The sequence below is a fragment of the Mesoplodon densirostris genome, chromosome 3 (genome assembly GCF_025265405.1).
Source record: "Mesoplodon densirostris isolate mMesDen1 chromosome 3, mMesDen1 primary haplotype, whole genome shotgun sequence".
Lineage (NCBI taxonomy): Eukaryota > Metazoa > Chordata > Mammalia > Artiodactyla > Ziphiidae > Mesoplodon > Mesoplodon densirostris.
This window is the reverse complement of record NC_082663.1, coordinates 150,381,307-150,398,380: the sequence shown is the minus strand read 5'-3', so window position 1 is coordinate 150,398,380 and position 17,074 is coordinate 150,381,307. Positions and strand designations below refer to the sequence as shown.

At 43.2% G+C, this 17,074-nt stretch overlaps 2 protein-coding genes across 3 annotated transcripts in view; one reads left to right on the top strand and one right to left on the bottom strand.

Moving 5' to 3' along the window:
- Positions 1 to 2,457: 2,457 nt before the first annotated feature.
- Positions 2,458 to 17,074, bottom strand: part of LOC132487034 (zinc finger protein 555) — a 38,420-nt gene continuing 23,803 nt past the window's right edge. Inside the window, exon 4 of one of the 2 annotated variants that reach the window (XM_060094596.1) lies at positions 2,458 to 2,747. In XM_060094596.1, the coding sequence (XP_059950579.1) occupies positions 2,741 to 2,747 (7 nt within the window). In that variant the 3' untranslated portion in view covers positions 2,458 to 2,740. Of the gene's footprint in view, positions 2,748 to 8,847; positions 9,530 to 17,074 lie in introns of those variants that run through there. The other variant, XM_060094595.1, reaches the window with a different exon arrangement.
- LOC132487035 (zinc finger protein 77-like) lies at positions 4,183 to 13,264 on the top strand. The gene is given in 5 exon segments (XM_060094597.1): positions 4,183 to 4,327; positions 10,470 to 10,596; positions 11,452 to 11,512; positions 12,160 to 12,989; positions 12,992 to 13,264. Coding segments are annotated over 5 exon segments (1,230 nt in total). The 5' UTR covers positions 4,183 to 4,324; the 3' UTR covers positions 13,201 to 13,264.

The window sequence follows — 17,074 nt, the reverse complement described above, 5'->3', positions numbered from 1 at the left end:
TTGCCCAGAAGGATGATGAGATGGTTCTGTTGCAAATAGGTTTTAAATCATATGACCAGATTTGGGTGTATGTGGTTCATAAGGTATCAGGTTGTTTGCCAATTAAAATACATGTGGCTGAGGTTGTAACTCCAGCATTAGCCTGCAAGGACTTTAGTCAATAATAATGTATCAGTGATAAAATAAACAAGGTCCTACTGTCTAGCACAGGGAACTGTATTCAACATCCTGTGATGAACCGTAATGGAAAAGAATATGAAAAAGAATGTGTATATATATATATATATATATATATATATATATATATAAATAACTGGATCACTTTGTTGTACAGCAGAAACTAACACATTGTAAATCAACTATACTTTAATAAAACTAAAAACCTTAAAAAAAAGATTGTGATATTCCAAACTCAACCTCCATAGCTTTTATAACAACCATTCAAATTAAAGAAAAGGTAGTTAAAAAAAGAAAGTCCCTGCATCTCTCAGTATATTGATGGCAATACTAACTTCTGAAATTCCTCCATGAGTGAGGTGTTGCTTCAGGCTTACTATCTTAAGGAACAGTTCTAGAAGCATCTCTTTGACCTTTCCCCAACAATACCCCTCAAGGAAACCAAAATGGTAATTTTAGTGGTTAGTAAGTGTATCTATTCCTACAATCCATCCTGGGCCTGAGGAACTAATCTATGTTCGTTATCTTTATAGGGCATTTTGTAATTTATGATTTTGTAAGTTTCTGTGCACAGGCTTTGCACATTTTTCTTGGACTTTAACATTTTGCTTCTGATTTATAAGCGCTTTTAAAACTATTAATTAGGGTTTCTCTGGTGGCGCAGTGGTTAAGAGTCTGCCTGCCAATGCAGGGGACATGGGCTCGAGCCCTGGCCCAGGAGGCTCCTACATGCCACGGAGCAACTCAGCCCATGCGCCACGACTACTGAGCCTGCGCTCTAGAGCCCGTGCTCCGCAACAGAAGCCACTGCAATGAGAACCCCGTGCACCGCAAGAGTGGCCCACGCTCGCCCCAACTGCAGAGAGCCACCCGCGCAGCAACGAAGACCCAATGCAGCCAAAAAAAAAAAAACTATTAATGATATTGCATTTTTTGCTATGACATCATTGAAAACATTTCCAAGTTATTATGTCTTTCATCATTTATGACGTTTTTACTTTTTTTTTCAAATCTTGTCATCATTCTATTTATAGTTTTTCTTTGTTTTTTTTGTTTTTTTTGCAGTATGCGGGCCTCTCACTGCTGTGGCCTCCCCCGTTGCGGAGCACAGGCTCCGGACGCGCAGGCTCAGCGGCCATGGCTCACGGGCCCAGCCGCTCCGCGGCATATGGGATCCTCCCAGACCGGGGCACGAACCCGTATCCCCTGCATCGGCAGGCGGACTCTCAACCACTTGCGCCACCAGGGAGGCCCTATAGTTTTTCTTTGGATGTCGTGACTTTCACTCCCTAAGTATACAGAAATACTGATGTTTTCGGTTTTTTTTTGTTTTTTTTTTTTTTTTAGCTGCATTGGGTCTTCATTGCGGCACGTGGGACCTTCCTTGTGGCACACGGGATCTTTCATTGCAGCGCCCAGACTCTTTGTTGCAGCATGGGCTCCAGAGCATGCAAGCTCAGTACTTGTGGCACACAATCTCTCTAGTTGCAGTGCACGGGCTTTAGAGCACAAAGGCTTAGATGTCCTGCGGCATGTGGGATCTTAGTTCCCCAACCAGGGATAGAACCCATGCCCCTGCAGAGGAAGCGTGGAGTCTTAACCACTGGACTGCCAGAGAAGTCCCTATTTTTTTAAGTTTAAATCTTTATCCCATCTGGAATTTATCTGGATGTAGTAGAAAGAGGGCTGAGATTGAATCATCTCTTGCCATAAATCATCATATACAGTATTTTATTATATTCTTGTGTCTGTTTATAGACTCTCAAGGGTGTATATGTTCATTCCAAGATTTCTCAACAATGGCACGATTGTTATTTTGAGTCAGATAATTCCTTGTTTCTGAGGGCCATTTCAATTATTTGTATTCATTCGTTATTTTAACTGGTAATCTGATCAGAAGTTCTTCCTCATTCTTCATTTACATTTGCCTACCTACTCCTTGCACTACCTTCAGAAATTCTTTTATAATTATCTTATTATGAGGCATAAAGTACTTCTTGATGCAAATTTGGTTGGAAATTTCTCTCAATTTTATGGCTAGGTTTAGAGAGACCTGCATCTTTGAACTGAGGAGTCTTCAATCCAACAATATTATTTATATATCCATGAAGGTGACACCTTTGTCACTTCATCAGGAAACACTTTTAAATGTTCTTATATGGATCCTGCACATGGCATTAAGCCTATCCTGCAATATCTAATATATAGTTTCCCAGAAAATGCAATTTTAGTCCAATAATGTATTTTATTATGTAAATCATATATATTTAATCAGTAACTAGTAAATTGCCAATAGTTCTAACAGTTTTATAGTTGTTTCATCTTTAGTTTCTCAAGAAAGCAATGCTATCACCTCCAATCACAATATTTATTCCTATCCTTTATAGGGCTCATTGTCTATTCTGACATGATCTTATAACAGATTAAAGCAATGATAAATAATTGAGGTGAAAATAGACATATTTGTTTGGTTGCTCCTTTCAGTCGGAAGTCCTACTGATATCAGTTCCTCTTCACTTCCTGCTCTCAAACACCTTCAATGAGTAGCAGCCTGGCCCGGCAGTCATTGCCTAAAATTGATCAGAGAAAATTTAGTAATAATAATAATAATAATGGCAGTGTCTCTAGCAGCTAAGATTGTGAAATAAGGCCATAGACTTCTTTCCAATAGTGCTGAAATTACGTCGGGGAGACAGACAATAAGCACCAAATAAACTCAAATGAGGCGTATAAATGCAAGAGAGATTCCTCTTAGATCAATTAACAAAAGGAGAGATAATGCTTCGGGGGGGGGGCGCTCCTCAAAAGGTCACGTGAGAGAGAGACCTTTACACTGAGACCAAGGAGTAGAACACGAGGTGCCTGACTGTGGGGAGAGAGAGGAGGGGATGTTTTCTTCTTACAGGGAAAATGTCACTGATTTTTTAATTGATGGATTAGATCTGCAGAATGGAGAGAGGGTGGTGCTGGACCCCTGCAGACCTATGGCAACAGAAGCTGGGGGAGAGGGGTGCCTCCGCACAGATTTTAAACAAAATAACGGAGGGAAGGGCATTCCCTGGCAGTCCAGTGGTTAGGACAGGGCGCTTCCACTGCAGGGGGCATGGGTTCCATCCCTGGTCCGGGAACTAAGATCCTTCAAGCCACGCGGCCAAACAAAGGGAAAAAAATAGAGAAAATAACGGAGGAAAGGACAAAGAATATAAATGGAAACATTAACAAGAAAAATCCTGACCATACGCTAAAATGATAGAAGTGAAATCTTATATAAACAAACCAGAATCAGATCTAAGTGCATTAAAAAAAAAAAATCAGATTTCGAGACCAAAGTGGAAAAAATACGGTTTCCCTGAAAACTCAGACACAATGATATCAATTTTCAGTGTAGGTGCTGGTATACTAGAGGTCATGGTCTCTAAAGCCCCAGGTCGACACCTGACCCTGGAAGTCACCAGTCTCCCGCGTCCTGTCCAGTCCCGCCTCCAGACACGGGGTGCTCCGCGTGGAAACTGAGTCAGGCCATCCGAGACCAGAAAGGAGGACGAAGAAGGACCGTCGAGCTGTGGGCTGACGCCAAGTCCGACCAGCAGGGAGCGAGTTCCGTTCGGAGGCCGCATCCCGTGCAGGTAGTTCCGCGTCCAGGGTAGAAGGCCGGACAAAGACAGGACAGAAGCTGAGAATCCACGTTTCCGCCCGGCTCTTCCACGTGATCCCTGCCCCCGCCCATATCCCAGGCAGGGTCGGTGCAGACACTCAAGTTGCCCAATCAGGGGCGCCGGGGCCTGTAGCACTACCCTCAGAGGCTCCAAAGGTGGTGCCCGAAGCGCTGTGCAATCAGAGTGCGTGCGTCGGGGAACTACCCAATCAGAGTCCCCATGGGGAGGGAGTACTTGGAGGACCGTCCAATCAGGGGGCGAGGAAACCCAATTCTATCCAATCAGGGCGCGGGGCCCGGAACACCGTCCAATCAGGGCCGGGGGGCGGGCACGCTCCCAGCCCGTGTAGGGGGTCGTTCTCGGCCGGCAGTGGTGCTGGTGCGCTACTCCGCGCAGCCCGAGGTTAATCTTCCCCATCGCTCTCACCTGCCCAGGTCGCGGGGCCGCGAGACCGCGGGAAGGACTCCGGCAGAGTCCGGAGCGGGGCGGAGATGGTGAGTGCGCTGGCCGGGTCGGAGACTGGGAGGGGCTGGTTCGAACCGGCAGGAACCAGCTGGAAGCTGACGCGGGCCGGGGTCTCCACGCCCCTCCCTCAGGGTCCCGGCCAGAGTCCCCGCCCTTGGTCGCGGGGTGGGGGGGTCCCCCTGTATCCCCTGCTTTTTCTTTACTGACTCACCAAGCTTCCTAAACTATGAGGCTTTAAACGAGGGGATCTTTTAATTTCTCATTTGTTTATCGCAACCACAGGGGGGAGGGTATATAGCACTTATTAGACATTCAAGGTGTTTTTCATTAAATGGATGGATTCTGGTGCCCATGGGATTGAGTTTCTCGCATGTAAAAAACTAGGATTAGAGTCAGCATTTCAAGTACAAAGAATGAGTTGCAATTACAGTGAACCTGTAGATGAATTCGAGGGTGGATCTTCATCCTGTACGGTATTGAACTTTGCGATCCACGGTCTTGGTATGTCTCTCCATTAATTTCCTTTAATAATGTTCTACTGTTTTCGTCATGTTTTACAAAACCTTTGTTAGACTTGTTCTGCATGTAATGTTGATGCTGATTTAAATGGTATCTTAAAAAAAAACTGTTCCTGGTACATAGAAGTAAACTCATTTTTGAGCATTTTTCTTAGTGTCTTTGTTAGGTGCAAGCATAGATTTTAATTATTGATCTGTAAAATCTTTGAATCTTTACTTACAAAATCTTACCTGCAAATAATGATACTTCAGTTTTTTTCTTGTCCTGTCATTTTACCTTTTTCTTTTCTTTTTAAATGATTCATCAGGACCTCCTGTCCAGTGTAGAATAAGGTACTCTGTGTGTCTTGTCTTCTTGACAAGAGAGCTGTTTTACTATTTCAGATTTTTCATTTAACATTGCAGTAAGTGTTTTTATGCACCATCTTCCCCAGGTAGCCATGTTCCTTCTAGTTCTGATGTATTAAATTTTTATGTCCATTAATGATAGTCATTGTTTTGGATTTGAGGACAACGAATTATGATTTTTCTGCATTTCTATTAATATAGTAAAATGGATTAACTTTTGTATACTGAAAACTACAAAAAAAACTTTAATTTTTATTGGAGTATAGTTGCTTTACAATGTTATGTTAGTTCCTGCTGTACAGCAAAGTGAATCAGTTATACGTGTACATATATCCCCTCTTTTTAAGATTTCCTTCCCACCTGGAGGGGTGGGATGGGGAGGGTGGGAGGGAGGGAGATGCATGAGGGAAGGGATGTGGGAACAGATGTATATGTATGACTGATTCACTTTGTTATAAAACAGAAACTAATAAAAAAAAAAGATTTCCTTCCCATTAACGTCACCACGGAGCACTGAGTTCCTGGTTTTATAAAATGGATTAATTTTTGAACATTATTGCATTCCTAGAATAAAATGAGCTTGGTTGTGGGACTTCCCTGGCGGTCCAGTGGTTAGGACTCCATGCTTCCACTGCAGGGGGCACGGGTTCGATCCCTGGTCTGGGAACTAAGATCCCACATGCCCCATGGCTCGGCAAAAAAAAAAAAAAAAAAAAAAAAAGCTTGGTTGTGCTTGATTATGCACATTACTCATTATTTAGGGAACTAATTTTTAATAGAATTTTGCACCTGTGTTTGTTAATGATAGTTTATTTTTTTCATTTGTACTATTCTGCTCTTGGCATGTCTCTGAAAAAGGAATTGATTTCTGCTCATAGAATTATTGATCTCATTAATATTTAATAAAACTAGCCTGTAAAACAATTTGGGATTTTTGTTTCCTTTTTGTGAATGTTTGAAAACACCCTTTTATTATCTTTAAATTACTTTCGACTACTGAGTAGTATGGAAGTACTCAGATTTTAAAATTTTATTTTAGACCATTCCCCTCCTCTCGTGTTTAATCCCTAGAACATCCCTAATTATGTCTGCTTTTTCATTTGTAACTTTATTTGCCCATGCTTTGTTTTTCTTGAAAAAAATTGTCAGAGGTTGCAATCTGATTAGTTCTAAGAGATGTGGTTTGTATGGTTTTTTGTTTTGGACTCGCTGCACAGCTTGTGGGGTCTTGGTTCCCCAACCAGGAGTTGAACCCAGGCTCTTGGCAGTGAAACCACAGAGTCCTAACGACTGGACCGCCAGGGAATTCCCAAGAGATGTGTTTTTAGCCTCCCTTTTATATCGTTCATTTTGCCCTTCACATTTCATTCTGTGCTTTCTTCTTTTATTCTGCTTCTCTTTTTCCAGATTCTTGAGTTCATTTTTAGCCCATTGGTACTGTTCTTTCTTTCTTTTTCTGGGAGTAGATGGTGCTTCTGCTCTTGGCTGGGGACACTTTGATTCTAGTGTCTCTCCAGTGGGACATGGTGAAGTTAACAAGCACTTGAAACCTTTCCAGAGGTTTTGTGAAATCATGACATTCTGTTTCTAATCCTTATAGTTTAAAAATGCAGTGGCATTAAAAACAAACAAAAAACCAAGCCACGGTATCCATTTCCAATGTTACCCAGATGGTTATGTCTCTGTTATGATTTCACCCTGCCCCAGTCCCTTTGCTCATGTTCCTAGTTCCAAATGCCTTCATTGTCCTGTATTTTACCTACAGCACTTAACCCTTCATCTAGATAATATTCAATTTACTTATTGTCTTCCACCATGAGATTTTAAGATCCATGTGGTTCAGAATTTTTCTCAAGTGCTGTATCTCTATAACTGCATGTAGTAGGAATTATCACCTAAATAGATTTTCAGCAAATGAATGAGTCAGAGCTACAGCTGTATAGAGAAGCAACTTGCCTGAGACAGAGGGCTTTGCCAGGAGAAAGAGCCCAAGGATGTCTGATGTGAAGAGAATGTTCCATTTTTCTAGTCTCCACTGTCCTCTCCAGGAGACAGGCAGAGTCTAAATCTGCACTGTCCACTAGAGCACCCCTGGCCACACATGGCTGTTGAGCTCTTGTACAGCTATCAAAATTGAGTTGGGTGCATGTGTGAGATCCATACCAGATTTCTAGCATTAAGTATGACAAAAATAACATAGACTATCTCAGTAATTATGTTAGTTATGTACTGAAACGATCTGTGTACTTGTATTTAGTGGGCAAAATGAAAATTATTAAAATTTCAATACAGGGACTTCTCTGGTGGTCCAGTGGTTAAGACTCCATGCTCCCAATGCAGAGGGCCCAGGTTCGATCCCTGGCTGGGGAACTAGATCCCACATGTCGCAAGTGAAGATCCTACATGCCGCAACGAAGATCCCACGTGCCGCAACTAAGACCTAGTGTGGCCAAATAAATAAATAAGTAAATAAATATTAAAAATTTCAATATGACTTTTTTATAAGGTAGCTACAAGAAAATTCAAATTTGGATATATTGTCTGTATTGTCTTCCTATTTAATGGCACTGCTCCACAGGCCAAACCCAGCCTGCCACCTATTTGCATAAATAAAGTTTTATTGGCACACCACCACATCCATTCTTTGACATGTTGTCTCTGGCTACTTCTGTGTGACAAAGGCAGACCTGAGCAGTTGCAACAAAGACCACATGGCTAGAAAAGCCTAACAATGTACTATCTGACATTTGCAGACAAAGCCTGCTGATCTCTGCTCTAGGTCATTGTACACATTTTGAGGAATAATGGGCATAATCATCCTGTAACATGTATATACAGAAATGCAGCTGCTAGACATTTAGGCTTTTAAAGCAGTCAGACCTATGTACAAGGTTCTAATTGGGTAACATTGAGCATATTATTAATTGATTCTGTCCTTTTGAGTTTCCTCTGCTACATACTGATTGTAATGATATCTACTGTGAGATTTATTATGAGACATAAATGAACTCAGGTGTGCAAAATATTTCACACATCATGGATGCTCAAATAGCACATTTTCTTTTTTTTTTTCTTTTTGCGGTATGCGGGCCTCTCACTGTTGTGGCCTCTCCCGTTGCGGAGCACAGGCTCCGGATGCGCAGGCCCAGCGGCCATGGCTCACGGGCCCAGCCGCTCCGCGGCATATGGGATCCTCCCAGACCGGGGCACGAACCCGTATCCCCTGCATTGGCAGGCGGACTCTCAACCACTGCGCCACCAGGGAGGCCCAGCACATTTTCTTATTGATGCTGTTGTGAGACTGTTACAGGTTTTTTTTGTTTGGTTTTTTTTTTTGTTTTTTTTTTTTTGCGGTATGCGGGCCTCTCACTGCTGTGGCCTCTCACACTGCAGAGCACAGGCTCCGGACGCGCAGGCTCAGCAGCTATGGCTCACGGGCCCAGCCGCTCCGCGGCATGTGGGATCTTCCCAGACTGGGGCACGAACCTGCGTCCCCTACATCGGCAGGCGGACTCTCAACCACTGCGCCACCAGGGAAGCCCTGTTACAGGTTTTGATGGCTTTTAAATGTCACCTGATACACAGCAGTGGAAGAGTTAGTTGAATTTTATCTGTGGATAAAAGTTTGTTTTGAGACAGTGCTAGATACCAGAGTACCTTGGTAATTAGTAATTAAGGCTCCCAAAGCAGCTGACTTCACTTACCAGCCTCATGAGAGAGTGTTCCCATTCTGGAGCATTCTAGTTCTGCTGCTGTTTATTGAACATGTAAATCGTATCCCCTGCATTGGACTGTGGCAGCCTATGTTCACACCTCTGCATGTGGAAGCTGATAGAGTGATGCACTTCCTCAAAAGCCAGGCTGTTGGGGGACCCTGCGAGCCATCAGATTCCATGCTAGGGGTTGGGCAGTTATGCCTGTCTGCATGCCACGGAGTGCAGAAATGACTGCTGTGTGTAGTGCCTCTAGGAGGCTGGTGTATAAGTCAGTGCCTCTGGCTTTTCAGTGGGAGCAGATGTCCTTTGGGAGGAAGGTGCCACCCGATCCCTTTATACCTTTTATGATCTGGGCAGATTCACAGCCAAACCCTTCTGGACTTCAATTAACTCATTTCTACAGTGGGCTCAGAACTGCCTCTTCACAGGCAGGAAGGACCAGGGCACTCTTTTCTGGGGAAGGCAAGGCTGTTCTGGTGTCTTGTGACATCAGTGACATCAGTTGAGGAAGAGCCACCACCCATAATTTTGACATCACTCATAATTATCAGCACTCAGGCCCCTGAATGCAGGCACTGTCGTGAGGTCTGAAGTCTTAGGCTTCCCTTCTCTTGGCTGGGCTCCAACTTGTCAGTACACTGACTGCCTCCTGGAGAGCATGGAGAGAAAGGAAAAGGTGCTGTTTTATAAAAGAACAGGAGACAGATAAGTAAATATTAATGCTTCGCATAAAGGTGGACCTGCCAGTTTATGATGGATTGGAATTTTCCAAGGAACTATATCTATCTCAGGGCCTGGGTTGAAGGTTGGGCATAATCAGGCCTCTTGAGAATCAAATTGTTCGTGAGGGGGCAAGCAAGAAATGCCTCTGGACCCTCACTGTGTTTTAATTCATTAAAACCTCATCCAGGGGCTTCCCTGGTGGCACAGTGGTTGAGAGTCTGCCTGCTGATGCAGGGGACATGGGTTCGTGCCCCGGTCCGGGAAGATCCCACATGCCACAGAGCGGCTGAGCCTGTGAGCCATGGCCGCTGAGCCTGCGTGTCCGGAGCCTGCACGTCTGGAGCCTGTGCTCCGCAACAGGAGAGGCCACGACAGTGAGAGGCCTGCATACCGCAAAAAAAAAAAAAAAAACAAAAACCTCATCCAGGCCTGACTTAGTTTCATATCATGCTTTGGCCTGTGTTGGACCACGAAGAAGGAGATGAAATCATTTTCATTACAAGGAACTGATGTTTTTAAAGATAAAATACTTGTTTTATTTGTACAGTATTTCTTCCATATCTCCAATGTATTGTGGACTGTTCTGGACCCTTCAGATGGAGGGGAAGAGTGGAAGGAGCCAGAGTCAAACTAGAGAGATGGGTGTTAAATCTATGAGGCAGGCTGGCATCTTGGAGGAAGTCAGCACTGAAGAGAGGGGAAGAGATGATGACAGAGCCCTAGAGTTGATGGGAGACCACAGAACCATGGATGAACTTGCTGTGAATTGAGTCCTGGTTCCCCAGTACTGTCAGCCTCCCCCTTCCTTCTGCACACACAGGTGGAGAGTGGTACCTTGCTAAACCAGAATTTGTTGGATGTTTTAGGAGTCAGTGGTTTTTGAAGATGTGGCTATGGACTTCACCCCAGAGGAGTGGGCTTTGTTGGATCCGGCTCAGAGGAACCTCTACAGAGATGTGATGCTGGAGACCTTCAGGAACCTGGCCTCAGTGGGTATGGATGACATCATTGCTTTACTGACTCTCTAGAGGACAGGTATCCCCAAGCTATTGAGCTTGCTCTAGAACTTGGGCTGAACAGTGGGAATTTATTGCTAAGTAAGATAGACATGGTCACATTACTATGGAGCATATAGTCTAACAGCTTTCTCATGTATGTATGAAACCTACTACTTTCTCATTAAATGTTTTTAGCCTCTGTTAAGGGTTATAACTGTTCCTTAAGAGGAACAGCCCTTGTTGAGGAACATTACATTTGGAAATATTAATTAGAAAAAGAAATTACTCTTCTTTCTGTGGAAGTTGAATTTTGCAGATATGTTAGCTTCCCTTTTTTTGACTTTTCATCCATCCTCATGAATGGCCTTTCCCACATTGAAAGACCTTCCATAGTTCCTCTTTGAAAGTTTATATTTAGGCATATGCATTTTGTCCAATTCCGTCCTATGTTGCTTCCTGACAATAGGGCATTTATGTCACCAGAAGTCTCAATCTTCATGGAAGTATTTCCAGTAAATTGCCCACCATTCTGTCTTCTTGTCCTTATTATTGTCAAAGTCCTGAAGTAGCCAGAACTCCTCCAATTCTTTTTTTATGCAAAAGTGTATTTTTCCTTATAAAATTTATCTCTTGGGTTGTTCTTGGAAAGAAATGTACATGTTTCCTACTTATTTTCTTGCCTTAATCCCACAAGTTCATTCCAAAGAAAGTAAACGTGTTACTATTTTTCATATTTTGGCACTCAAAATCAATGGGTTAAGTCCTCTACAGTGAATGTTTGGGGAAGAAGTATGAAATGAACAGAATATAGTAAGTTTCAGAAGAAATGATTCCTGGTTCTTCATTTTAGGAGAAAACTGGAAATGCCATAGCATTGAAGATGAGCATAAGAACCAGGGGACACATTTGAGGTGAGTGACACATACATTAGAGAAAGTAGGTCTCAGGAGAGAGTGCTATGATATTAATAAGTGTGTAGATATATGTCAGATCTTAAGTGTTTACAGAGAATTTTCACAAGACAATTTCATAAACATGATACAGTTGTTGGCTGATTGAGACGTAGTTCAGTTGTAAACAATTGTCAGGGAAAAAAATCCCATATATAACAAACAGTGAAAATGGTACCTCAGGTTGAGCCCTCTGTCAGAGCACTCAGCTTATATCACTTTGAAACAATTCTAACAGGGCAAGAAACATACACATTCACTGAAAATGGTAAAAGTGTAATCATATATATATATATATATATATATTTTTTTTTTTTTTTTTTTTTTTTTTTTTTGCGGTAAGCGGGCCTCTCACTATTGTGGCCTCTCCCTTGCGGAGCACAGGCTCCGGACGCACAGGCTCAGCAGCCATGGCTCACGGGCCCAGCCGCTCCGCGGCATGTGGGATCTTCCCAGACCAGGGCACGAACCCGTGTCCCCTGCATCGGCAGGCGAACTCTCAACCACTGCGCCACCAGGGAAACCCTAAAAGTGTAATCATATTAATCATTAAAAGCCATAATGAACTGTTAACAAATCATTAGTAATATGATTCCTATTTTTAACAGATGGCGTGTGGTGGAGATACCCTCAGAAAATAATGAAAGTAATCAATGTGGAGAAACCAACCAGATTTCCAATCTTATTGTACATAAGAGACTTTCTACTGGAGTAAAATCCTATGAATACAATAAGTTTGAAAAACCCATCATGGAGTCTTCATCCCTCAAGAGTCCCATAGCATCATCTCAACATGGACAAAAACCCTATCAATGTAAGGAATGTGGGAGAACTTTTATTTCTTACTCATCCTTTGGGGCACACATAAGAGCTCACACTGAAGAGAAACCCTATGCATGTAAAGAATGTGGAAAAGCCTTTATATATTTCTCCAAACTTAGAGTCCATATAAGAACTCACACTGGAGAGAAGCCTTATGAATGTGAAAAATGTGGGAGAACCTTCAGATCTCCCTCAAACCTTTGGACACATAGAGAAACTCATACTGTTGAGAAACCCTATGCTTGTAAAGAATTTGAGAAATCCTTCTCTTCTCCCTCTTCTCTTAGAAAACATGTGAAGGTTCACAGTGCAGAAAAAGCCTATGAATGTAAGGAATGTGGAAAAGCCTTCCTTCATTCTTTTTACCTGATCATACATGCAAGGATGCACACTGGAGAGAAAGCCTATAGATGTGTGGAATGTGGGAAAGCCTACAGCTGGCCCTCAGACCTTAGGATTCACATGAGGACACACTCTGGAGAAAAGCCTTATGAATGTAAACTGTGTGGAAAATCTTTCAGTTCTCCTTCATCCTTTAAGGGACATTTGCGAACTCACACTGGAGAGAAACCTTACGCATGTAACAAATGTGGGAAAGCCTTCAGTAGTCTTCATACTTTAGAACACATGTGCGAATTCACACTGGAGAGAAACCCTATGTGTGTAAGCAATGTGGGAAAGCTTTCAGTTGGTCATCATCTTTTCGAGGACATTTGAGAACTCACAGTAGAGAGAAACCGTATGAATGTAAGGAATGTGGTAAAGCTTTCAGTAGGCTTTCATCCTTACAAAGACATGTGAGAATTCACACTGGGGAGAAACTCTGAATGTCAGCAGTGTGGGAAAGCCTTTTATACTCCCCTATCCTTAAAAAAAAACACATGGAAACTCAGGAAGGAAACTCCATGCCAGTTCCAATGATGGAAGGCCTGCATGCAGTTTACATGTATTGTGCACCACAAATTGCATAGCATTGGAAAATATTTACAAAGGTCTTGGATATACTGTTGGCTTTATTAGCGCCTTATTCTTAAAGTAGATCCGTATCACACTATTTCCAGTTCTTTCTGAGAATAACATCTAGGAGATAATAATTCTTTAAGTTATTACTTTGCCAGGGCTGCCCTAACAGATTGCCACAGAGTTGGTGGCTTAAAGAAACAAATGTATTTTCTTCCAGTTCTGGGTACTGAAAATTGGAAATCAGGCGTTATTAGGGTTGGTTCCTCATGAGGGTTCTGAAGAAGAATCAGATCCATGTGCTCTACAAACTTCCAGTGGCTACAGCAATCCCTGGTGTTCTTGGCTTATGGACGCCATCATTTATTTATTTATTTTTTGGGCGGGGCATACTGTGAGACATGCAGGATCTTAGTTCCCTGACCAGGGATTGAAACTGCGCCCCCTGCAGTGGAAGCACAAAGTCCCAACCACTGGACTGCCAGGAATAGACACAAGCGTGCATCATTCCAATTTCTGTCTTAATTTTTTTTTTTTTTTTTTTTTGGCGGGACATGGGCCTCTCACTGTTGTGGCCTCTCCCGTTGCGGAGCGCAGGCTCCGAACGCACAGGCTCCGCAGCCATGGCTCACAGGCCCAGCTGCTCCGCGGCATGTGGGATCTTCCCGGACCAGGGCACGAACCCGTGTCCCCTGCATCGGCAGGCGGACTCTCAACCACTGCGCCACCAGGGAAGCCCTGTCTTAATTTTTTTAATTAATTAATTTAATTTTGGCTGCATTGGGTCTTCATTGATGCACACAGGCCTTCCCTAGTTGCGGCAAGCAGGGGCCACTCCTCGTTGAGGCACACAGGTTTCTCACTGCGGTGGCCTCTCTCGTTGCAGAGCACGGGCCCTAAGTGCATGGACTTCAGTAGTTGTAGCGCACGGGCCCAGCTGCTCCACGGCATGTGGGATCCTCCTGGACCAGGGCTCGAACCCGTGTCCCCTGCATTGGCAGGTGGATTCCCAACCACTGTATCACCAGGGAAGCCCAATTTCTGTCTTAACATCCCCTTCTCTTGTAAGGACACCTGTCATTGGATTCAGGGCGCACTCTAGGATGATCTCATCTTGAGATCCTTATTACATTTACAAAGACTCTTTTTCCAAATAAGTTCACATTCACGGGTTCTAAGTGGACATATCTTTGGCGGGGAGGGGGAAGGCACCATTCTACCCACTACATACCTTGTCAGCCAAATTACATACCTTTTGGTATATAGTGTTTTCATCATGAATTGCTTATATAAAGGTTATTTACACTATGAAATCTTTTGGACCCATAGATCTTTTGAAGTGTGTGTGTGTGTATATATATATATATTTTTTTTCCACACCACATGGCATGTGGGATCTTAGTTTCCCCAACCAGGGATCAAACCCGCACCCCCTGAAGTAGAAGTGTGAAGTCTTAACCACTGGACTGCCAGAGAAGTTCCCCTGAGTGTATTTTAAAATACGTAACTAGTGGAATGTTAGTTTTTTTTGTTGTTTTTTTTTTTTTTTTGCGGTATGCGGGCCTCTCACTGTTGTGGCCTCCCCCGTTGCGGAGCACAGGCTCCGGACGCGCAGGCTCAGCGGCCATGGCTCACGGGCCCAGCCGCTCCGCGGCATATGGGATCCTCCCAGACCGGGGCACGAACCCGTATCCCCTGCATCGGCAGGCGGACTCTCAACCACTTGCGCCACCAGGGAGGCCCGGAATGTTAGTTTTATGTGTTTCTAATTATTATTATGTTCCAGTCCACAATTTGGATCTTCCTGCAAGCTCCATCATGTCCACCCACACCACTGATTTTATACTTTCTTGGTTGATGACCTTCTCTGACATTCTCTCTTTTCTCCAGTTCTTACCATATTTGTGTTGGGTCTAATTTGTGTAGTGAACATCTTCTTACATCTAGTGGCCCTGTGTTCCTGACTCTATCCTGAAAGTTACAGTTGTGATGTCAGAAAACACTTAGGACTTTATTTCCTGATTGCATTGTTGAGTGGTTGCATTTACCCTGTACTTTTTGTTTCCAGACAGTTCCACATGAGAGATGGGCACTGTATAGTTATATGAAGCAGATTGTGTGAGTTTTCTGTTATTCACAGCTGAATGCAGTCTCTAAACAATGAACTTAATATGTGGTCAGTAATTAAAATTTTCATGCTTGCAAAATAAGATACATATTTTTTAAGTCCGACACAAGGTTCTGTACATATTTCTTAGAAAAATCCAAGTAAAACTGGTTTTATGATTGCTGTATACTTAAACATTATCTTTCATGTACTGAGAGAGGATATGTTAAAATATTCCAATACAGGGCTTCCCTGGTGGCGCAGTGGTTGGGAGTCCACCTGGCAATGCAGGGGACGTGGGTTCTTGCCCCGGTCCGGGAGGATCCCACATGCCGCAGAGCGGCTGGGCCTGTGAGCCATGGCCGCTGAGCCTGCGCGTCTGGAGCCTGTGCTCCGCGATGGGAGAGGCCACGGCAGTGAGAGGCCCGCGTACCGTCAAAACAAAACAAAACAAAAAAAAGAAACCTGCTGTTTAGTGCCCAGAAGAGGGATAGACTGTGCAGCATGTGTGCTGGGGGGATATGGAACTAATAAATCACTGCCGTTTTTAAAAAAAAAAAAAAATTCCAATACAATTATGTATTATCAAATCAGTAATATAATTTTTGTTTTTTCAAACATGTTCTGAGATTATAGTACATAACTATCTTAAATTTTTTCATGTGAATTTTCTTATAATAGTTTCCCATTAAAGCAACTTATTCATTCATAAGAATAAAAGTTTATATACTGGCTATGTCAGTGCCCACGAACCAGAACCCAAGAGAAACACACCTGCAGTTGAACAAAATTGGGTTTGTTGACTTATATGCAGTGGGGTGACCACATAGCATGATGAACAACAGGACATCTCAGAAATTCTATGTTAGAAAGGACATACGGGAACCAGACTTATTTCAGATGATTTGGGGAGACACTTCAAAGAAGCTTTGCACCAGGTAGGCTGTTGCCAGGAAGTGTGCAGTAAAGTATTAACTCGGCAGGCTTTGGTTGCTCAATCTCCACACTTTTCAAAGAGCGCACTGGTCCTTGACCAGCTCCTGGGAAATAAGTTCTGAGTCCTTGGAATATTCTGCCCGGACTGTTTTGTCTGCCTGAGGCCTTGGGCCACACTTTTTATCAGTTTGACTAGATAGTTTATGCTAACAGTGTGACTTAAGGTGAATGCCTATTTTGTATGAAGCTGTATCCATTTGACCGCTGAGGAAAATAGCTGGAGACTGAGTGGCTAAGCTCAGTTATGTGGGCTCTACATGACCTCCCAATAAAAATCTGGAGACCAAAGCTCAGGTGAGCTGCGATTGGCAGCACTTCACATGTCGTCACTCACTGCTGGGTGCTGTCCACGTGACTGTACTGAGAGAAGATAACTGGAAGCTTGCTCCTGATTTCTCCTCCGCTTCACCATATATTTACCTTTTCCCTTTGCTGCTTTTAATCTGTATCCTTTCACCATAATCATGATATAATGGCTTTTCTGAATCCTATCAGTCCTAATGAGTCACCAAGTCTGAGACAGCTCTTGGGGACTTTTTTTTAAAATAAAATTTATTTATTTTATTTATTTATTTTTGGCTGCATTGGGTCTTTGTTGCTGTGCGTGGGCTTTCTCTAGTTGCAGCGAGCGGGCTTCT